Source organism: Periophthalmus magnuspinnatus, chromosome 7 (genome assembly GCF_009829125.3).
Source record: "Periophthalmus magnuspinnatus isolate fPerMag1 chromosome 7, fPerMag1.2.pri, whole genome shotgun sequence".
Taxonomy (NCBI): Eukaryota; Metazoa; Chordata; class Actinopteri; order Gobiiformes; family Gobiidae; genus Periophthalmus; species Periophthalmus magnuspinnatus.
Window position 1 is genome coordinate 4,474,071 of NC_047132.1, and position 24,797 is coordinate 4,498,867.

General features: G+C 41.5%; 1 protein-coding gene across 1 annotated transcript; it reads left to right on the forward strand.

The window, feature by feature from the left end:
- The first annotated feature begins 5,770 nt into the window (after positions 1-5,770).
- On the forward strand, positions 5,771-24,433 carry LOC117373865 (uncharacterized). The gene is made up of 13 exons (XM_055222901.1): positions 5,771-5,854; positions 6,861-7,070; positions 10,315-10,493; positions 12,207-12,393; positions 12,477-12,572; positions 12,836-12,913; positions 13,003-13,158; positions 14,469-14,491; positions 14,585-14,709; positions 16,573-16,976; positions 17,897-18,703; positions 23,192-23,322; positions 24,372-24,433. The coding sequence occupies exons 2-12, from the start codon at positions 6,888-6,890 to the stop codon at positions 23,276-23,278; spliced, it is 2,325 nt and encodes a 774-aa protein (XP_055078876.1). The 5' UTR covers positions 5,771-5,854; positions 6,861-6,887; the 3' UTR covers positions 23,279-23,322; positions 24,372-24,433.
- Positions 24,434-24,797: the final 364 nt, after the last annotated feature.

Consider the following 24,797-nt stretch of genomic DNA (forward strand, 5'->3'; position numbering starts at 1 on the left):
TTGATTCTGAAGCACTGACTTTAATGCAGTTTTGAAGATTGCCCCATATTTCAATATGTAACGTGGTTATATTCGGGCACAATAAAGTGTACGGAGTGAATTAGTCTCCAAACACTGCTTAGGTTTGTTTATCATTGAAATGCTCTTAGCTGTGATGTTTTGTATCAAATGTGTTGTTTCCATCTGAGTTTCTCATCTACAGTTACAAGAAATTTAATCTCTATTACCTTTTCAATTTCTGTATTATTCATGCACATTTACAAAAGTTTTTACAGTATAGAGTGATTTAAGGTATCAAATTCTTTCTTCAAGTTGATGAAAATATCAGCTGCACATTTTTGTGCCACTGCCTAAATAAGTGCCAGGGAACTGAAGCTTTGTGTCTTGAAGACATATCATTCATTATTTTATACTTTTCAATAACATTTTCTAGCCTTTTATTAAATAGTTTTTCAAGCATCTTGGAGAACTGGAGTAGGAGAGAGATCTGCCTGTAGTTTGTATAGAGATGTATGTTTGTCATCTTTTTTTGTATATTCATATTACTTAGGCTATTTTCATTTTGGTTGAAATATAAAATACTTGAAGGAGAGATTTAAAATATAAGTGAGGGGGTTTAATATGCTCTGGATTGTCTCTTTAAGTACAATCATATCAATATTATTATTATAGTCAGTGGACTTTTATTGTGACCTACTATACCCTACCTACTCTATTTACTACCTTCTATATTTACTACCTACTATACCTACCTACTCTATTTACTACCTTCTATATTTACTACCTACTATACCCTACCTACTGTATTTACTATCTACTGTATTTACTACCTACTATATTTACTACCACCTATATTTGCTACCTACTATATTTACTACCTACTATATTTACTTCCTTCTATATTTACTACCTACTATAGTCTACCTACTATATTTGCTACCTACTATATTTACTACCTACTATATTTACTACCTACTATACCCTACCTACTGTATTTACTACCTACTATATTTACTACCACCTATATTTGCTACCTACTATATTTACTACCTACTATATTTACTACCTACTATATTTACTTCCTTCTATATTTACTACCTACTATATTTACTACCTACTATACTCTACCTACTATATTTTCTACCTACTATATTTACTACCTACTATATTTACTGCCTACTATACCCTACCTACTATATTTACTACCTACTATACTTGCTATCTACAATATTTACTACCTACTATACCCCACCTACAATATTTATGACCTACTATACCCCATCTACTATATGACCTACTATACCCTACCTACTATATTTACTACCTACTATACCCTACCTACTATATATACTACCTACTATATTTACTACCTTCTATATTTACTACCTACTATATTTACTACCTACTATATTTACTACCTACTATATTTACTACCTTCTATATTTACTACCTACTATATTTACTACTTACTATATCCTACCTACTATACTCTACCTACTATATTTAGTGACTACCTACTATATTTTTCTTCGTGGCTCTTAACACCTCAGTTACGTCACATTTCAGACTGTACTGTTCTTCATTGGGTCATGGACATACAATTTACTTTTCACTGCATTTTTCTTTACTATGACAGGACAGTGTGTGTTATATATTGTTGTGAATGTCCCACTCCAGTCTTGTACCAATAGTTCCTAATTGGGTAATTAACATTTCCTCTGTCAAAGTCACATTGCTTTTCCACAGTTTTTCTTTGTTTCCACCCAAGAAAAATATTTAAAATATGGTAAATGATCCCTTATATCAGAGATTAGTAACTCACTGGTGGTAAGATAAGAGATAAGATAAGATAAGATAAGATATGCCTTTATTAGTCCCACAGTGGGGAAATTCCAGTATTGCACCACACAGTTAAAGAACAGAAGGAAAATGGTACATGCAATAAAACAAATGTGATAGAAATTTAAGTATAGTCATGTTGTGTATTTAAAAAGCATTTGATCTGTGTCAGTCTGCCAGACCCAGACCAGACATTAACATGTGTGAAGCTCTGTCTCCATCCCACAAGAAACTCGCTGTTGTTCTACCTGTCTAAGTGTGAAAGTTCATTATCATATGGGTGTGAAACAAAAGTCACTCTGCTTTGAAATGTATGTAGCATTGTCATTCTGGTATAAAATAGTCAGAGCTCAGATGCTCAGGGTGGCTGGTGGGTGGTTGGGTGGTTGGTTGAGACTTGGACTTAGAGGGAGAGGGGAAATGGGGGAGAGGCCGGGAGGCTACCGGTCTGTGGCCAGGACAGGCCTGGGCCCTGTCCTGTCTGTATCTGCTGTAACAAACAATAAACCTTTTTTCCTGTATTGCAAAACTCACTGAGCTTCGTAAATGGATTACTTTTCATCTAGAACTGTAATTTTTCCACAACACAAGATAATAGATAAATAGTTTAAAATAATTTTTAAAAATATACTTAAAAATAAACTAAAAATAGACTCTAATATAACATCTTCGTAAAGTGACTTAAGTATTGCATATAGGTATGGATGAATGACACATGTTCAGTGTTAACAGTGTTCATTGTACAGTCTGACAGCAGCAGGAAGGAAAGACCTGCGAAACCTCTCCTTCACACAGTGAGGGTGAATCAGTCTGTCACTGAAGCTGCTCTCCAGGGCAGACAGACCGTCCTGCAGGGGGTGAGACTCATAGACCAGCATAGAAATGACCTTAGCCAGGACCCTCCTGTCCCCCACCTCCTGTACTGAGTCCAGAGGACAGCCCAGGACGGAGCTGGACTTCTTGATGACCTTGTCCAGCTTCTTCCTCTCCCTCTCTGTGATGCTGCTGCTCCACCGTACAGGATGGCTGATGCCACCACAGAGTCATAGAAGGTCTTCAGGAGTGGCCCTCTCACTCCAAAAGACCTGAGTCTCCTCAGGAGATAGAGCCTGCTCTGGCCCTTCTTGTACAGTGCATCTGTGTTGTGAGTCCAGTCCAGTTTGTTGTTCAGATGAACACCCAGGTACTTGTATGAGTCCACTCTCTCAATGTCCCTTCCCTGAATGTTCACTGAGGGGGCAGTAGAGTGGCATCTGCGGAAGTCCACCGCCATCTCCTTGGTCTTCCCTGCATTAATGATGAGGTGGTTCTGCTGACACCACTCCACAAAGTCCTGTGTTAGTCCTCTGTACTCCACATCATCATCATCCTTGATGAGGCCAATGATGGCAGAGTCATCAGAGAATTTCTGCAGGACGCAGCTGTCTGTGTTGTGTCTGAAGTCTGCAGTGTAAAGGTTGAAAAGAAAGGGTGCGAGGACAGTGCCCTGGGGCGCCCCCACACTACAGGTCATGAGATCAGACACGCAGTTCTTGGCTCTCACAAACTGGGGCCGGTTTGTGAGATAGTCCAGGATCCAGTCTGCCAGGTCACAGTCCACCCCGGCGGTCTCCAGCTTGTCCCTCAGGAGCAGTGGCTGGATGGTGTTGAAAGCACTGGAGAAGTCAAAGAAGAGAATCCTCACAGTGCTGCCGGGGTTCTCCAAGTGAGACAGTGAGCGGTGCAGCAGGTAGATGACGGCGTCCTCCACTCCAATGCCAGGCCGGTACGCAAACTGCAGCGGGTCCATCGCTGAGCTCACGGTAGAGCGGAGGTGGCCAAGGACCAGTCCCTCCAGTGTCTTCATCAGGTGAGATGTTAGAGCCACCGGCCTGAAGCTGCTGAGCTCCTTGGCTTGTGGCGTCTTGGGCACCGGTACCACACAGGAGGTCTTCCAGAGTTGAGGTACCACCCTCAGCTTTAGGCTCATGTTGAAGACATGCTCCATAACTCCACACAGTTGCAGTCTGCACAGGACTTAAGGAGCCTGGAGCTGATGCCGTCTGGTCCTGCTGCCTTCCTGGGTCTGATATGCTCAAAAGGGTATATGCTCAAAAGCAAACGTTTTAGCTAGTGTAATCAATGTAAATAAAACTAAACATGTCTTGAGCAAAGCTCTCGATTTACCGGTCAATCTACGTTCCTACCCTCACCTATGGTCATGAGCTCTGGGTAATGACCGAAAGGACAAGGTCACGGATACAAGCGGCTGAAATGGGTTTCCTCCGTAGGGTGGCCGGGCGCACCCTTAGGGATAGGGTGAGGGGCTCTGTCACACGGGAGGAGCTCGGAGTAGAGCCGCTGCTCCTACACGTCGAGAGGAACCAGTTGAGGTGGCTCGGGCATCTGCTTAGGATGCCTCCTGGATGCCTCCCTAGGGAGATGTTCTGGGCATGTCCCACCGGGAGGAGGCCCCAGGGAAGACCCAGGACACGCTGGAAGGACTATGTCCCTCAGCTGGCCTGGAAACACCTTGGGGTCCCACCGGAGGAGCTGGAAGATGTGTCTGGGGTGAGGGAAGTCCGGGAGTCCCTGCTTAGACTGCTGCCCCCACGACCCGGCCCCGGATAAGCGGAAGAAAATGGATGGATGGATGGATGGATGAATGTCTTGAGTAAAATAATGCGAATAAGTGAATTTCCCCAAAAATATAGTTAAAATAAATGCATAGACCATTTAATACAAGCATGAGAGGTGATATGACAGAATTGATGTAAGCACAGCCACCACAATTCAGTGCAACATTAGATATAGTAAATCAATATAAAGTCCAATCAGAGTCTTTGATTTAACAACTGCTACTGCTGTGGGCAAGAGTCTGTTGGGAAGTGCAGTAGTTGGTCTTAAAGCTGTGGTATCTATTCACAATTATTGCCTAGTACATTACTGTTAAATACATCATGTGCTTCCTCAGTACAGACTTGCATTACTTACAACAGTACAGTAGCTACAAAAGTACTAGGAACTACATGAACCATAAACCCTTCAGTTCCAGTAGCCTCCTACTAAGAATACATACGGTACAAATCTGCTGTCTAAACCTAGCAATATCTAAATTATCTTTGATCTCTTGTTGATAGTCTTTCTTAATACTATAAATCAAACTTGTCCCGGGTTGGTTGTTGGCTAGGGGTGAACGGGGCTGTAACCATAGAAAGAGCAGAGTCTTAATATGTCCACATACCACCCCCCATCCACCCCTCTACCCCCTCCTCATATAGACTGTGTGAGTAAGAGAGATAGAAAACTGAAACCTGAACCATTGTAAATTGAAGCCTCGCTCTATTCCTCTACTCCCTCTTCCCTCTTCTCTCTTTCTTTAACACAGGGCTGCACTGAATGGGGAAACGTTGCGAACAAACATGAAGACATTTTTTTCAAACACAATATATGGAAAAGGAAGCTAGAAACAGAACATCAGAAGACTAATTAGGCAACCTTGTCCAGTACCACTTAAAATAACTGAACTTCGACGACAAATGGTTTCATATTCATTTTTGGTTCAGTGTCATATATGTATTGAATTGAAGCAAATGACTGGATATTTATGCTCGTTTCAATTGTCGGCCGCGTTTTTTGAAATGGACCCTGAGCATTGAAGACAGGTCTTACTTAAGCTGACATCTGATGCTTGGAGTTGGTAAAGGGAGTTTCCACATCGGACTGACGCACACTTGACTTCTGATCTGGTCAACAACTCTGCAAGCCTTACTCAGCAACTGAATTGCACAAATTCCTGAAAGTTGATTTTTGTGTGGCTATTATGTGCAATGAAAGATGTTTGATAATAGGTTGAAGAACCAGAGAAGAACATTTCAATTCATTTTTCAATTTTGATTTTGAAATATTGCAAATATTTTACAGACTTTTGCAACTAAGCTGTTTTTAACCAGGGAGAGGAAACATTTCCCATATAATAGACAATTGAAAAGTCAGTATCATTTTTAGAAGACTTAAAGAGCCTATTGGATTCAAGGTGAGTAAATAATTAGCATTTTGGTTATGACTACTAATATAGATCTTTGTTAACATATTCATTGCCTGTTTCAACTTAACATTTTATTACATACATGCAATTTTTTAAATGGTCAAAAGTGCAGATTTTTATATTGTCTAGGAATGAGATAAAACTGAAATCTGAACTGCTAAACTAATCCAAGAATCCCATGTGTTTCAGAACATGTTTGTAGAGGCCTAAACTACATTGTTAGCAGCTTTTACACAGAATAAGACGCCATGGAGACACGGGGACATTTAGTTCTCTGCAAAAGACATTGCACTACTTAACTGTAATTTTTGTGATTTTCTACTTACGATTATTAAATCCACCTATCTTCCACTTTTCAGAGTATCAAATTTTGTAAGAAAATATGTATTGCTTGGTTTCATATGACATCACAACAGTCTATAGGCCAAGAACATTTAATACAGACGGGTGGCAGCTCATATTCATAACGTTCAAATGTAGATTTTTGTTGACGTCCTTTGTTCAGTCCTTGGGTCTAGCCACTAATACAAATGATCAGGTTTGGTATTTGTGAATTAGTGTTTTAGATATTTCTTATGAAAATACAATGTAAATACAATCCTGCCATGTCCCACCTTGGAGAATAACATGACATCACGCTGGGGATATACTGCATTTATGCCTATTGTGGAATGTTCAGCAGTTCCGATGGTGACACAATGCACACGTTAGCAAACACTGGCAAAGACCATCTGAAATCTCAAGAAAAAATACAAAATGGGTTTAAACAACACAGTTTCAGGAGCTTGTGAGTAGTTATTTATGTTCCTATTGTGTTAAAACAAAGATTAAAGTCACATTAAAGTCTAACTTGATTAACAAAACTTCGGACAGAGTAGTGCCTACAGTTAGCTTTACACCCCCAGGGAATGTTGATGACATCAGCTGCAAAGTATCAATACAGAATACAGAAAAAAGAGGTATTTGATCCATATTTATTTCCATGTTTGCTCAGGTGTGACAGTAGCAGTCGTCTGGAGCCATGTCGTTGTCTGCAGACCTGAGCTGTCTTCAGAGCGGAGCAGGAGCTGAGAGGGAGGCGGCCCTGGCCTCTCTGGAGAAGCAGCTCATTTGTCCCATCTGCCTGGAGATCTTCAACAAGCCTGTGGTCATCCTACCGTGTCAGCACAACCTCTGCCGCAAGTGTGCCAATGAGCTCTACCAGGTACTAACAACCGACCTACTGTAACATGTAGATGATACACCAGAAACATAATGATATCACGATTTTCTTAGAGGCAGGACTCGATTTCATTGCAATTTATGTTTTCTTAGTATCTTTTATTCACCTTTTTCCAGAAGCCACCATCACCATTTGTATTATTTGTATATGCAAATAAGTTCTACACAGATTACAAAGCCGCTTTACAGCCTCCTAGAGAATCAGTGCAATGTTGACTTGTACACTTTCATTTTATTTTATACAAATCAACCTACTTTATATCATATTTTAGCTGCAAAACCTTTCTCAAATTCTCTATTGATATGAATGGGATTATGCCACCACAACAGAAGCACAATTTAGTGGCATTTAGAGGCAGAAGTGGGTGGAGCGGATCAATCCAGCCTTTAAAAGTAAATAAAGCAACATGCTGTTTCTGAGAGTATGCTTTTCATTGTGATTGGTTAAATCCACCTGTCACTCACTCACAACATGATTTGATCAGCAAGACTATTGGCAGATTGGCAACAACAACTATGTCTATAAGAAGAATAAAGTAACAAAGTAATCCATAAAAAAGGGATGATCAAGCTGCTTTTCTTTTATCTACAGAATCAATAGTGCAATGTTTGTTTGACCCCTTTTCAGTTACCCAGAACTGCACCCCCACATGCTGCCCCCAAAGCCCCCGTCCCAAGTGCAGTGGGGCAGTGGATTATCTGGGTCTAAAGCTGGACCAGCACATGTCCATCTGGTTTCATCATTAACATGACAAGTATCTCTGACCTATATTTACTGCCATTGTTCAGAGGGACAATGCTGCACAGTCCACAGTCCAGACCAACTGTTTCTAACAAGACTGATATTATCTATTGGACAGATTTTAACCCCCAACATAGTTTAATTTTAGGTTCTGTCAAAAATAAATAAATACATAAAATAATAATAATAATAATAATAATAATAATAATAATAATAATAATAATAATAATAATAATAATAATAATAATAATAATAATAATAATAATAATAATAACACATTAAAAAATAAACAAAACTAAACAAAACCTAAATCCTTTATTGTTCAAGTGGTGTACTAGTTATATATGATAACTATTATTGCAATAACAATCATTTTCCAATATATTGTACCAGCGTCATTACACATGATATTCAGAAGTGTGTGCATCTGAATCACATACAAGTACAAAGTAGTGGCCCAAGAAATTTGAGAAAAAACTCATGTGGAGAAATAATACTCAGTAATACTAAGTAATTGTAAGAGTAACTGTCTAGATGCAATGCCAAATGTTCAAATCATTTTAAACAAGTAAGAGTACTGTTGGAGTAAATATATGACTGAAAACTACTTTGAGTAGTAAGTACAAATGTTACTCAACAAAATGTGAGCTTACTTAAACACATTTACTTGCACCTGAGTACTGCTAACCTCTAATGATATTTAAATTACTTTGGCTTTATGACTAAAAGTTAAGCTAATTAATCACAAGTACACAGTAAGTAACATTGTAGTGTGGAGGTATTTGTGTTCACACGTGTAGCAGCGCACCCCCACATCTGAACTGAAACTAATACAGTCTCCTCAGAGCAATGTGCATGACCTTTGACCCTGGGGTTACAGAGTGTTCACTCCGTTTCAACTCTGTAACCATTTATGTAAGTGTCATATTTATAAAAAATCACAGGTGGCTGGGTACTCAGTTTACTTAATTAACATTTTGATTAAATTGTACTTCTGACACCATTGATTTACGTCTACTTGTGTGTTATATAGTTTAAAGTAACAGTACTCTTCAATTTTGGTGACAACTGCTTTATGTTGACAATATGAAATTATTTGAACATTATACGTCCAAACACAGTACACACAATTATTTGGGAGAACACTTTTTTATTTCTGCTTGAGTAATATCATTTTAAGGTAAAGTTACAAACACATTACAAATATTTGCTACTCCACCCACCTCTGATAGAATTATGAACAGAACTATGTAGTGTTTTCTTGCATTCTATTTACACACAATTTTATTAGTACACAGGCCTGTTTGTTACAGTGTGTTAACTCCAGAGCCACTGTTTACATGCACATTTTTAGTCCGAACCAAGGAGAAGGTGTTTGTTCCTCCTCAGCTCCTGTAGGACACCCGCTCTGGTCCACTCTAGCTCTGCAGCAGCTGAGGTTATTACTGTTCACTATTTCAGGACATTACCTTGTACAAGCATAAGTCCTCCTTGTATCTGCCAGCACCATGCCATTCCATTGATGCACAGGACAGCCTGACTTTTGACTAAATACACATCCCTAAAAGAAAAGACCTTTAATCAATTGCTGAGTATGATTCAACACAAACTTTGATTTGTTTATTTTAAGCAATGCCTGTTACGGCCTCAGCTCTTCAGAGTTGAGACAGTTTTGTTTATACCAGGCCTAATCCTTGGACATTCCAAAGACCTCTGCTCCTCCAGGACGGTCTCAGTCTGACCTCACTCAGGGACATTTTACACATTCTTTCTGGCTCACTTCAAATCAGAAGCATTAAAACATCAGAATGCAGCTGCTGAGCGCTGAAAACAGACTGGGAAATAGTGATACTTGTCTGCAGACAAATTTTCTAAAACCCAAAGTGCAGCAGTTCTATCCAACTTTTGACCAGTGTGTGCTGCTGTTGTGTCCATGGGCAAGACACACACCCCATTTTACCTAGGTATAAATGTGGTGTGTGATTGGTGGTTGGCAGGGCAGATGGCACAGGCTGATACTCACTTTGGTCAGTCTAAACAAGGTGCGGCGTGAATGAATTGTGCATAATACAAATGCTTTATTATTGTAATAAAATATATCCTTGCATGAGTATTGTGGGTTTAGGCTTGAGATCAGTCTGCACTATGTCAGCCATGTAACTATTCATAAAAATGATATCCATTTCATTGTAACTAGCAACAAGAAGCACAATAACAGAAGAGCTGGATGTAAAAAAATGAAAGCAGAACTAACATTTTTACCTTATTAAACGTCTTCAGAGTCCATGATGGTTAGATATGTATTTTGCATTCACTGACATCTATGTGTGGAAAACAAGCCTTGCAACATGGCCAATTCTGACCCCAAGAGATTTCTCCTGGGAAACCCTTGCTTTTGTTTAAAATATAATTTTAAATGTTTTTATCTGTGTTAAATTTAAATTAACTACACCTGATCTTTCTCTCTGTCCGTGTGTGAGTGCAGCCATCCCTGTTCCAGGCAAGGACCTCCATGCTGGTGAGCAGTGGGCGTTTCCGCTGTCCCTCCTGCAGACACGAGGTGGTTCTGGACAGACATGGAGTGTACGGGCTCCAGAGGAACCTGCTGGTGGAGAACATCATCGACGTGTACAAGCAGGAGGTCTGCAAGAGCGTCGCCATCAGGTACCTATAGCACACTTACTTACCTGTCAATAAATTGTTGGGCGTGTTCTATCAAAATGACGACTGGATTCGATCAGTTCAAATCTTAAAAGTTTATTCCCCTCACAGTTACAATCTAATACAGGACCCGGGGTCATATGATCTATCCCTCGTGTGTGCAGCAGGCGGTCTGTCTGCTTTTTCCCTGGCCCCGTAACATAAAAATGTAACATGAAACATGAATATGCAAATATTATGTTGAGTAGGTTGTCGCCCAGGTTCCTCCCTCCGGCCTCGCTCATCTCTCCGGGCTGCACCAGTCTATTTTTCCGGCCTTGAGTTTCAATCGACCACCCTGTAAAGGAGCGTCTACACACCCCAACAGCCTTCCCCAATTCATATCACACAATATTGCTTTTAGCATAGTTTCAGTATTATCACAAGATGTTCCACTCTAGTATAAACATCATGGCTGTCAGGCGACATGATTCACCTCCTACAATGTTGCCTTAACTCGGTTAAAGGAGTTTCTGCAAGGGACCAACTGTCTCCCATAATTCACGTTTTACCTTTAACCTAATTTCAGTGTTAGTAGATGGTATTCAACTTTTAGTATGGTGCTTGTTAGACAACCTCCAAAAAGATACAACATTCAAAGAATATATAAATTCAGTATAAAAATGGTGACTACATAATAATATTCAAAACTTATATGATTTCAGTATCAAAAGATATATATGTATATGTGATGTCCCTAAGAAACTTTATTCAATCAATATGCATTCCATATTTTTGATATATGTATTTGTAATGCAACTTAAAAGCTTTATTACTTGACATACCCTTCAAAATATACTCCATATATATTACTTTATATCTAACTAATAACAATAATCTAATCATCTAATAATCTATAATCTAATATAATATAATTAAAATGATCTAAATATCTATTTTGTTTTTACCCAAATAGATTACTGACATATGTACATCAAATCGTCTATCGTAGTGTATGCACATTAATATGTACAAAAAAGTATTACACATTACTGAGGTCAAAACTGTCAATCAATATAACTTTTTTTGTCCCAATTTAAGCACATAGAGCAGTAAAATACAATAATAATATAATACACAAAGTGCAGCTCAGCAGGTAGGTTCATCAGATCCAGTGTCAGGGCAGTTTGAGGTGTGTAACAGCCCTCAGGACAAAAATGTCCCTCATCTGTGTTCTGTAGCATCACAGCAGCCTCTAGGGGGAGCCAGGTGAACACTGGACACACAACAGGAAAGCCTCTTCTCAGCCTCTCTCTGTTCTATTGTTTCAGTCTGTGATGAGACAAGACCGTCCCTCTGGAATGTCTTCTGCCATATTTAGTGTAGAAAGTCTGTTGCATTGTTGTAAAAAGTCAGTATAATTTCAGAGCTAACTGGTTAGCATAGCAGGAAAAACAAACAGCTCAAATCATACAATTCAGTAGTTCTTAACTTCTCTCCTTTGAACTGCGCATGCTGCAATTCTTCGTTAAAAATGTAATAAAGATGTTTAAAAACTGCTCTGTGTGCATCCTGTCAGCCGCAAGAGCATCCAACGACAACCATGACAACCGTGGAATCAAAACAATCAAATCTCTCAAGATAAACATGCCCATGTCACCACACTTCCTTATAGTTTGTGACAGAATCTAGAATGAAGAGATAGAATCATCACACACCATTTTTTCTCTGGTCCAGCTTGCCCCCTCCCCCGCCCCTCCCTCCTCCTGAACCAGCCCAGGCCACGTGTACAGACCATGAGGGGGAGAAGGTGAACATCTACTGCCTGAGCTGCCATGTGCCCACCTGCTCCCTGTGCAAGGTGTTTGGAGCCCACCAGTCCTGCAAAGTGGCTCCTCTCACACAGGTCTACCAGCAGCAGAAGGTGCACCAGCATAAAATAAAGCTACCTGACTCATGTTTAATAAGCCAAACTAACCTCAGTCTGTTGGTGACGGTGTGCTTCAGGATGAGCTCAAAGAAGGGCTGGACTCTTTGGCAGAGCACAGGACTAAAATACAGACTGTGATCGATGAACTTAACCAGATGTTCATCGACTTAGAGGTAAGAACTTTGGGATTTTTGCCTGTTCTGCATGTTTTAAGTGGATTACTGCTTAGGCACTTCATAATGTATCTGCTATTAGATATTTCTGCCATATTGCCCATAGACACAGTTCTCCAGTCATAGTATATATAGCTTGTTGATAGAGGAAAGGCAGTTGGCAAAAAAGAAAAATTTCAAATGAATATGTGGTTATTGAAAAGGTTTGCGATTCTGTATTCTGCCTGCAGTTTGTTGCAATGATCTGTGTCCATGTCTGACAGGAAGCATACAGGGTACAGAGGCAGACTGTCACTGACAAGTTTGAGCACATCAATTCCATTCTGGAGGAGAGACGAAAGGTAAACAAACATGATACAGTAGTCGCTGGTGTAACTGTATGGAGCGAGCCTGCTGTTATCAGACCCATGTAAATGTCCTGTGTGTGTAGTCTATGACAGAGGTGGTCAGTGCAGAGGAGGAGGAGAAGACGGGCCGAGTCAAAGCTCTCCTCAGGCGCTATGGAGATACAGTCTCTGCTAACAGTAAGCTGCTGGAGAGGGCCCAGGCTTGCATGGAGGACACCGACTCTGTGGCATTTGTACAGGTACCAAAGACATGTGTTATCCTCTTGAGACCTGAGCTCTTGCAGGACTTTATTTGCAAAAACTATTAAGTGCTTGAACACATACATTTTGTGTAAAAAACTAAATGAGAAACAATTGTGCCTCTAGGAACAATGTGTCTCATTTGTGCTGCTGACAGGAGCAGGAAGACATGTGACTTTAAATAAAAATACAAATAAAAAAAAACAAAAACAAACATTAAAATACAACAAAAGATAAAATAAAAAAAATAAAATAATAAAATTAAAAAATAAGTACATTAAAAATAAAATTAAAAAATAAAATAGAAATAAATACAAATAAAATAAAAAATAAAAAATACATTAAAATACAATAAAAATTTAAATAAATAAATTAAAAATAAAATTAAAAAATAAAATACAAATACAAATAAATAAAAATAAATAAATATTCTCTTAAAAATATTCAAATTTGAACATGTTCTTGTTGCTGTTCTTCTAAAAATTTGCACTGTGGCCTAAAAAAACCCAAAGTATGTTGTCCACAGATGAGGACACATGGTCTCAGGAGGTTAAAGTGGGTTTCACTGGAAAAACCATCAAAGCAGTCCAGATTAATACACATTTTTAATGAGAATAAAGCTTAAACAAAAATTTTAAGCAGTAATACAGATGAAATATTATTAAAATAAAATATCAAGAAATATAACTTTTTCTTCAATGTCTTCCTGTTAGTTCTTGTTCTTCTTCATGTTGGCTGCAGCAATATGAAATGAAGAAAAGCATCATGGTCAGTGTAGTTCTCTCTTCAACAGTGCATTACAGCAGGACCAAGACCTCATCTTACATTCAACACACTGTATATTTATTTTTAAACTGTTGTTAATGGTATCACATTGCCAGTGTAGTTTACATCCCTACTTTTGGATCATCTAATGATGTATACAGTTAAAAAGTGGTTCAAATGTTTTAGTATTTTGTTGTTTTTTTTGTAACCGAATCTAACTCAAGATTGTTATTACTTTTCTTGCCATTTGCACTGTTAAAGCCCCACCATGTAACTTTTAGATAGGTAAAACAAAAACAAAAAACATGCATCCTTACTGTGAACAGGCTTACAGGGCCTCCTCCTTGTTTCCATATTTTCCATATTCCTTTGGCTATAATCTCCCACAGTATAGTATAACTTATCTTTCTGCATAAAGAATGTTTTAACTTTCTGTTTCCATGTAATGATGCAGGTGATGTACCACTTCCAAAGTTACACGATGGTACTTTAATAGCAGCAATACACTGTGAAATAATGCTTTATTCTCTCTGTTTCCAATCAGAGCTCCAAAGAAATCATAGACAAGTGAGTATCAGCAGACATTCTAGATAAATAATCTGTTTCTTTCTGAACGAACCTTAAGTGCTTCTGTTGTCCATGTAAACTTCCTGTGTTCAGGTTGCTCAGCGCAGCCGCCTCGTGCCCCTCAGAGACATTGGACCCAGACGATGAAAACCTGAGCCATTACCAATATAACTTCAGCCGACAGTACAGGGCCCTGCTCAGCTTAGACTTCCCCAGAGGTAACAACACACAGAGTAGGCTTAACGGAGACATATTACTATTTTTGAACTGAACACTTAATCTTTTTTTTTTTTGCTACTAAACTGTGTATATGGTGCTTTATAAGCATTTCTTATTATATTTTTTGGCTATTTTAGTGCAAACTAGGTCAATTTATAGCTTTGTGGTCAGAAACGTAAAAAATGGGTGCAATTTCAGGTACTACATGACATCACACAGCACTGCCCTGATTACATAGCAACCAGGTGCTTCCAGTTACAAAAATCTTGCTGCAGGTTTGGAGTTTGAAGTGTGGACACCTGTTAAACCAATCACACTGTTCCTCATATGTCCAGACCCCGCCCCTCGCCCCCTCACTCTCCCCTTTAGTCCTCCAGGTACTGTCCAGTTTAAAAGCTCTGTTTGAAATGTGGTTGTGGGCGGGGTTTAGGTGTTTAGTCCCAATTTAACACTTTTGCCTTGATATTTTGCCATTTGTATCTTTTTAATTATAACTTACTACTACAGTAAGAAACCAGGTTTGGACATACTTTTTGCAAAATATTTTATTACTATTAACACATGGAATGTAGTACACAAAAAGAAAACTTTTGAAAAACAAACAGTTTTTTTTTTTGAAAAACAAAATTTTTGACTGAAAATGTAAGTTTATATAGAGGACATGTGACAGGAGAAATGAGCAGTGTGTGTCTATTCTCCACAACATGCAACATTATACTTATAGTCCAATGCAGGTTTTCATTTCTTAGAGCTGTTTCCATGTCCAGAGCTAAAAATAACCAGCACATGTGTGACTTGACTGTATATTGACCACTACCAGGAAGTGTTTACAGCAACATAAGTTAAAAACAAATAAGCACGTTTAATCTTAAAAATATATGACACCTTAAACATGGGCATCACTTCTATTCACTAAGTTTTGTGCTTAAAATCATACTTTGCCTTGTTGCAAGTGTCTTAATATTATTTTTAAAAACACATTAAAGATGCTGCATGTAACTTTTCTGGTGGAAGGTCTGCCACACTCCTTGTCTTCATGGTATTGCTTTGCCTGGAATGTTCCATTTGCCTGGCAGGTCCAGATGATATCTCTCTGTATTTTTCATTCAAAGGCATATCAGCCTGATCAGCTCGCTCTTTGTCATGTCTCAAACCTGAACCAAACATAATCGTCCAATCAGATTTGTTTTATTTCAGTGACGCATGTGAAATGAAGGACCAATGACATTTCTCTCCCTTCAGATTAACAATAAGAGTTTTGTGCTTCCCTGATTGATTCTGCAGAAATCCGCACTGTTTTTCAATCCCTTGTGATATTTTTTTCCTTTCTTTTTGCCATGTGAGCAGCCATATTTGTTTTGATATGGACGAAATATGCATGTGCCTAACAGGCTGATTCACCTGTGAATCACACCCCCCTTTCAGAAAGATGGTGATATATATATATATATATATATATATATATATATATATATATATATATATATATATATATATATATATATATATATATATATATATATATATATATATATATATATATATATATATATATATATATATATATATATATATATACATACCATAGCAGTGCATTAAACATATCTTTTTCCATGGAGACAAGCAGGTGATGTCGCCAGGGTGAGACCTGTTTTTCAAAGTATCTTTAACCAATCAATTCCGTGCTATTTTTGCCCAGTGGTTTTTAATGTTGGACATGTACAAGTGAAACGGGTTGAAGAGTTAGGAGAGACATTCAGAAATCTAGCATATGCTCTGCAGTCTAAAGCCCTCAATAGGATGTAGTATGCAAATTTGTTTAAAAAAAATAACACCCCATTTTTGTATTTCACCTGTTAAAGAGGACGTCCCAGAAGAGCTTGAATCTGAATCAGAGACAGAGGACACAGTGGACATAGAAGACACAGAGGACACACCTACACAGTACATCGAGTCCCCCTCTCAAACTGTAAAAGACTGTCCAGTGAGCTCCCTGCCTGAGCCACACCTGGTACGGGACAGTGAGCAAGGGGACAGAGAAGGGACACAGCTGCAGCAGGACAGAGTGGACAGAGTGGACAATGGGGATAGGGAGGACATGGTGGACAGGGGGGACATGGAGGGGACAGAGCTGAGGCACAGAGGAGCAGAGTCGGTTCAGACCCAGACCCAGAGGGAGGAGAGCCGAGAGGAGACGTACCAGAGACCAGCAGTAAGACCTGTGTCTGCTGAAGTGGTGAAGGAGGACGGCATGACAACACTACAGGTACAGTACATATACATACATACACATACACTCAACACTACAGGTACAGTACATATACATACATACACATACACTCAACACTACAGTTACAGTACATATACATACATACACATACACTCAACACTACAGGTACACTACATATGCATACATACACATACACTCAACACTACAGGTACAGTACATATACATACATATATACACACACATACACTCAACACTACAGGTACAGTACATATACATACATACACACACATACACATACATATTACACACATATATACATACACACACATACACACACATACACATACATACACATACATACACTCTTACACTCTTACATACATACATACACATGCATACATACACTCAAGGACATTGTGGTTTTTGGTTCACTTCACCTGAAGGACACATCTTTTGTGAAAAGATGAACTAGGAAACTAGGAATAGGAATAAAACAATTGAACTAGGAATCAGTATGTAATCAACCCACAATGAAAAGTCCTATGTATGTATGTATGTATGTATGTATGTATGTATGTATGTATGTATGTATGTATGTATGTATGTATGTATGTATGTACGTACGTACGTACGTACGTATGTATGTATGTATCTATCTATGTATGTATGTATGTATGTATGTATACTTTCATTTAACCAGGTAAATCATTGAAATTATACATAACATAACACAACTGAACCTGGGTTGCCAGTGCCTTAACCTGCAGATAGATTAGACAGACAGACATTACTTGCATTACATACATACATTACACACAATGAATAGTTATAACCTCGAGTTTTAAAGTGTTTTTGTTGGTACTTTTTGTGTTTTTGTTGGCACAGTGCCATTGTTTCTTGTGGGTCCAAACCTTTGTCTATTCATTTGACTGTCTTCCTTTACTAATCACTTAAAGGAAGTCACTGCAGGGTCTGATGACAGCAAAACAATGCCACACCAAGAGTCAGAGATGGTCAAACAAGATGGAGGAAAGATGGAGCATGCCAAATCCACTTTAGATGAAGAGACAGACACACTGCTTTATCTTGGATGGTACAGACATGACAACTGGGGAAGAATGATTCAAGATCAAACTGTCCAGCAAGAAGAAGCTACCAATGCTCCAGAAATACCTTGTCCACGATTGGAGAGCCAAGATGTAGAAAATACATCTCTACAACTGTCAAATCAAAGTGAAATAAAACTAGTTCAACCAAAATTGGAATTTGATAACAAAATTGAGGATTTGCAAGATCAAATTGTCCAGCAAGAAGAAGCTAGCTATGCTCCAGAAATACCTCATCTACGATTGGATAGCCAAGATGTGAAATTGTCTAATAATGAAACTGAGGATTTGCAAGATTTGGAATGTTTACCACAAGCTATGAATGAAAATGTTGAGGAAATTATTGATGGTGGCACCTCTCAAGATGATACAAATGAATTACCAATGGAGAAAAGCCGTTCGCAAAATAAAACCACAGAGTTCAATGAAAATGAAAATCAACAAATTTCAGATGACCATATTTTAAGTTCTGACAGTGATAATGACGAACTGATTGATGGAATTTCGGAAATACAAATTGGAAGTGAATTCGACAAAGAAAATGTAACAGAAGAAGTTGCAAGCATTATTGAAGATACTATAAGGAGCCAGCAGGGGGCGCTAGAGAGTACTGGACAAGCATTGGAGCCAGGATTAAGAGGGAGTGTAGCGGTACAGGTAAAACTTTCCATCTTCTTCATTGCCTGTTTCTGCTGGCTACACCTCAATATGCCGTTCATCACATCTTTTCACTTTTTTGCTGGATGACATTTTTTTCACTTGATTGTGCGAGTTTTGTTGCGTCATTAAAAAAAAAGCTTGTTGTTTTGATCCAGGCTTATTGTTATCATGCTTATTGTTATATATATGTTGTCTTCCATTGCTTCACCATCCATCCATCCATCCATTTTCTTCCGCTTATCCGGGGCCGGGTCGCGGGGGCAGCAGTCTAAGCAGGGACTCCCAGACTTCCCTCACCCCGGACACGTCCTCCAGCTCCTCCGGTGGGACCCCAAGGCGTTCCCAGGCCAGCCGAGAGACATAGTCCCTCCAGCGTGTCCTGGGTCTTCCCCGGGGTCTCCTCCCGGTGGGACATGCCCAGAACACCTCCCTAGGGAGGCGTCCAGGAGGCATCCTGAGCAGATGCCCGAGCCACCTAAGCTGGTTCCTCTCAACGTGTAGGAGCAGCGGCTCTACTCCGAGCTCCTCCCGTGTGACCAAGCTCCTCACCCTATCCCTAAGGGTGCGCCCGGCCACTCTGCGGAGGAAGCCCATTTCAGCCGCTTGTATCCGCGATCTTGTCCTTTCGGTCATTACCCAGAGCTCATAACCATAGGTGAGGGTAGGAACGTAGATTGACCGGTAAATCGAGAGCTTCGCCTTTGGGCTCAGCTCCTTCTTTACCACAACGGACTGATACAGCGACCGCATCACTGCAGACGCTGCACCGATCCGCCTGTCAATCTCCCACTCCATCCTTCCCTCACTTGTGAACAAGACCCCGAGATACTTGAACTCCTCCACTTGGGGCAGAGACTCACCACCCACCCGGAGAGAGCAAACCACCTTTTTCCGGTCGAGAACCATGGCCTCGGATTTGGAGGAGCTGATTCTCATCCCAGCCGCTTCACACTCGGCTGCAAACCGCCCCAGTGCCTGCTGCAGGTCCTGGCTCGAAGAAGCCATCAGGACAACATCGTCTGCAAACAGCAGAGATGAAATCCTGTGGTTCCCAAACCAGGCCCCCTCCGGCCCCTGGCTGCACCTAGAAATTCTGTCCATAAATATAATGAACAGAACCGGTGACAAAGGGCAGCCCTGGCGGAGCCCAACATGCACCGGGAACAGGTCTGACTTACTGCCGGCAATGCGAACACAGCTCCTGCTCCGGTCATACAGGGACCGGACAGCCCTTAGCAAAGAGCCCCGGACCCCATACTCCCAGAGCACCCCCCAAAGGACACCACGAGGGACACGGTCGAATGCCTTCTCCAGATCCACAAAACACATGTGGACTGGTTGGGCATACTCCCATGAGCCCTCGAGGACCCGATGGAGAGTATAGAGCTGGTCCAGTGTTCCACGACCAGGACGAAAACCACACTGCTCCTCCTGAATCCGAGGTTCGACTATCGGTCGGATTCTCCTCTCCAGTACCCTGGAATAGACCTTACCGGGAAGGCTGAGGAGTGTGATTCCCCTATAATTGGAACAGACCCTCCGGTCCCCCTTCTTATACAGAGGGACCACCACCCCGGTCTGCCATTCCACAGGTACTGTCCCCGACCGCCACGCGATGTTGCAGAGACGTGTCAGCCAAGACAGCCCCACAACATCCAGAGACTTGAGGTACTCAGGACGGATCTCGTCCACCCCCGGAGCCTTGCCACCGAGGAGCTTGCCAACCACCTCAGTGACTTCAGCCAGGGTGATGGACGAGTCCGCCTCTGGGTCCCCAGTTTCTCCCAACCCCGAGTTTTTGCCTCTGTGACTGCCCGAGCCGCGGCACGCTTGGCCCGCCGGTACTCATCAGCTGCCTCAGGAGTCCCACGAGCCAACAGGGCTCGATAGGACTCCTTCTTCAGCTTGACGGCATCCCTTACTTCCGGTGTCCACGACCAGGTTCGGGGATTGCCGCCGCGACAAGCACCGCAGACCTTACGACCACAGCTATGAGCAGCCGCATCGACAATAGAGGTGGAGAACATGGCCCACTCGGAGTCCATGTCTCCAACCTCCCCCGGGATCAGGGAGAAGCTCTCCCGGAGGTGGGAGTTGAAGACCCCCCTGACAGAGGGCTCCGCCAGACGTTCCCAGCAGACCCTCACAATGCGCTTGGGCCTGCCAGGTCTGTCCGGCTTCCTCCTCCGCCAGCGGATCCAACTCACCACCAGGTGGTGATCAGTTGACAGCTCAGCCCCTCTCTTCACCCGAGTGTCCAAGACACGCGGTCGGAGGTCAGATGACACAACAACAAAGTCGATCATCGACCTCCGACCTAGAGTGTCCTGGTGCCACGTGCACCGATGGACACCCTTGTGCTCGAACATGGTGTTTGTTATGGACAAGCTGTGACTAGCACAGAAGTCCAATAACAAAACACCGCTCGGGTTCAGATCGGGGAGGCCGTTCCTCCCAATCACGCCCCTCCAAGTGTCACTGTCGTTACCCACATGGGCGTTGAAGTCCCCCAGGAGAACAACGGAGTCCCCGGTTGGTGCACTGTCTAGTACCCCTCCCAGGGACTCCAAGAAGGCCGGGTACTCCGCACTGCTGTTTGGCCCGTAGGCCGACACAACAGTGAGAGACCTGTCCCCGACCCGAAGGCACAGGGACGCGACCCTCTCGTTCACCGGCGTGAACCCCAACACGCAGCGGCTGAGCTGTGGGGCAATGAGCAAGCCCACACCAGCTCGCCGCCGCTCCCCGCAGGCAACGCCAGAGAAATGGAGAGTCCAACCCCTCTCAAGAAGTTGGGTTCCAGAGCCCAAGCTGTGCGTGGAGGTGAGGCCGACTATATCTAGCCGGTAACGCTCAACCTCCCGCACAAGCTCAGGCTCCTTCCTCCCCAGCGAGGTGACATTCCACGTCCCCAGAGCTAGTCTCGGTCGTCGAGGTCCCCGCCTTCAACCGCCGCCCGGATCTCTCCGCACCCACCCTTCATGACTCCTCCCGCAGGTGGTGGGTCCACGGGAGGACGGCCCCACGTCGTTCCTTCGGGCTGGGCCCGACCGGGCCCCGTGGGGAAAGGCCCGGCCACCAGGCGCTCGCTGCCGAGCACCCACCCCAGGCCTGGCTCCGGGGTGGGGCCCCGGTAACGCCAGTCCGGGCGACGTAACTGGCCTCGTTGTTTCTCTATTCATGATGGGCTTCTGAACCGCTCTTAGTCAGACCCGTCTTCGAGGACCTGTTTGCCATGGGTGACCCTACCAGGGGCATGAAGCCCCCGACAACATAGCTCCCAGGATCATTCGGGTGCTCAAACCCCTCCACCATGTTAAGGTGGCGGTTCGGGGAGGGGCCATTGCTTCACAGAAAACTAAAATATCTCCATGGAGAGGTGACACCATCAGGGAAAAGTTACAAGTCAGATCTGTGGAGAGGCGACCCTGCTCACAGTAATAAGGGTATGGTTTAGTGTTTAGGTAGGGTTTTTCAGTTACGTACATTTGAAGCAAAGCAGTAACAACACCATGGAGACAACCAGGTGATGGACTCTCCACAAAAAAAAGTGACATAGTAGAGTAAATGATACAGGGAGGACAGTGGTGCAATCACCCTGTAACCAGTGAGTAACAAGTTCATATTTCACCCAAAGGACAGTCATTGTGTCCCAGGGCATAGGGCGGATCCTACACCCATACTGCCCACTCCTGTCAACAGTAATGAGGTTAGTTGACAAAGAAAGGGCACCTGAGGGAATAATAACGGACACTGAGGTGACCCCAGATAAAAGTTCTAATAAATCAAAGTTGAACCTTTTCTACAACAATATGTCATTCAAAGTGCATCAACAATTGATTTGGTTTTGTGAGTGAGTTGGGGCTTCTTTTTTTCTGACAAGGATTGTGTTTAGATTTGTAATTCATATTTAATAGTGACATTTTGTTCAAGAGAAGACTGAAATCTGAAATGACCAACTAATCCAAGAATCACATACATTTCAGAACATGTTTGTGCTGATATAAACTACAGGGTTAGCAACTGTTATAGAAAAAGATATGAAATTTTGTGTTTGCTGATGAATTTATATTTCACGATTAGCTAATTCCGACCATTCAAATTACAATATCTATATATAGGGTGAGTGACGGATGGATTTTTTTTGTCAGTCTGTCCTAAGAGCAGCTCTATAAAAGTAACTTACCACAACTGCATATGAGAAATAATGAATAATGACTACAATGTAGCACTTTAAAAGGCTTGTTCATTAATTATTCATTTATTATTATTATTATCTATGGTAAAAATGAAGCTGACACCTTGCTTTCTCTCACAAGCTGCTAAATTAAAACAAAATAGCTTTTGATGAGTCACATTTCTATATAATTTTATATGGATTTTCATCATGTTATACCATGCCTCACCATTTCCTGTCTCTCTCTGTCTCTCTGTCTCCATCTTGCCCTCACCTATCCACCCTCCTCCCTTCCTCCTTCCGTTCAGGCGGTCACTCTACTCTTCTACTTGCTGGCCTTTCTGGTCATCCTGCAGAGGTTTTGGATCTACATCGGCCGCTACATTCTCATATAAGCCCACAGCACAGAAGCTGTGCACGGTCACTGCTGCATGTCCAGGTATAAAGCCACATTATAGGAGCTTTCAACTGTCACTGCTGCATGTCCAGGTATAAAGCCACATTATAGGAGCTTTCAACTGTCACTGCTGCATGTCCATGTACACCAAGGTGTCTGCATCACTGTCTAAGAAGAAGTATTTATAAACATTTACCAGCATGCATGCTTTTCTCTGCACTGACACCTTCTGGTTGCATGATGAGTTAAAAAAAAAATACTGCTCATGGATTTTTTTTTACAGTACATAAGTAGGTAATATCCATCTGTCGTACCTGTCCCACATTAAAATACAAAAAGTAATATCACAAACACTGGCACTTCAAGAACTTCACATTTGTAACACAAACAACAACAACAAACAACAACAACAGCAGCAGACTAAACACAGTACAGGGTAGGTGCAAACAGGTGCAAACAGGTGCAAACAGGAGCCGACGGGAGCGATTCATTACCACAGACCAAGGAGTGGATTTGTCACATTGCAGCATATTTTTCTTGTATAAAATGAATAAGGTGCTACTGTGAATTGTCATACAGATCATTAGTGTAATCAGATTTTAAATTTTAAATGTTTTTATTCTGAATTTTAATGTCAATGAATTTTGTGTATTGTTCTTTTCTCAGTTTCAAATGTCAGAATGAAAAAGTATGCCTTTTCAAGTCTACACATTTAAGAGAGTAAAAAAGGCAAGATGTAGCCACTATTCACAGTTTGTATCCAAATAATATTAGTCGAGTAGTAACATAGTGCGGAGTTACAAAATTTGTTTTAAAGGAACAAGTCCTTCCAAAGTATATCAGAATCAGAATTTGTCATTTCAGTATACAAATTACCAGAGGTGAGGATGTGTAAGTTGTGACTTCAACTCGAGTCAGACTTGAATCACTATTTTGAGGACTTTAAGACTTGACTTGAATTAACAATTGGGACTCAACCTGGACTTGTGGGCCACTGACTTGGGACTTGTCTTGGACTTTCCTGTCTTTGACTTGGGACTTGACTCAGACTTCCCTCTAGTGTGTGTTTGACTCTCTGTTGTCTGCCATAGACTGAGCCAGAGCCCAGTCCTGCTCCCTCTTCATCTCAGCCCGACGCTGCCCCTCGCCGCCCCACGTTTGTCTTCTCCTGGCTCAGCCGTCGGCACAAGAGCCAGTGAAGACAGAGAGACCCTGCTAGTCCGTTTCAAATTCTTCAGAGTCCAGACTGGGGCTTGAGGTCTGGACTGGGGCCTTTCTCAGCGGGATGGGGCTTATGTGATGTACTTGGTAGAGTGCCATGAAACTGTATTAAGAATAATAATGTGAAGACACTGAACTGAAATTGTACTGAGATTTTTAGACCTAGTTTTGTCCTTATATAAACCTATCTAAAGTAGTGTGATAGTTTAAAAGACAAATATTTCTAAGACGTTGGTCCACGTAGAGAATAAATAGGAGTGTGTGCATTTTCCTTTTGCAATGAAAGAGCAGATTTT

Bases quoted from the DNA above. Each gene is read 5' to 3' on its own strand.
- LOC117373865 (XM_055222901.1), top strand. From the start codon at position 6,888: ATGTCGTTGTCTGCAGACCTGAGCTGTCTTCAGAGCGGAGCAGGAGCT. The intron at 10,494-12,206 runs GTACCTATAGCA...TCTCTGGTCCAG, and splicing joins TGCAAGAGCGTCGCCATCAG to CTTGCCCCCTCCCCCGCCCC. The intron at 12,914-13,002 runs GTAAACAAACAT...CTGTGTGTGTAG, and splicing joins TTCTGGAGGAGAGACGAAAG to TCTATGACAGAGGTGGTCAG.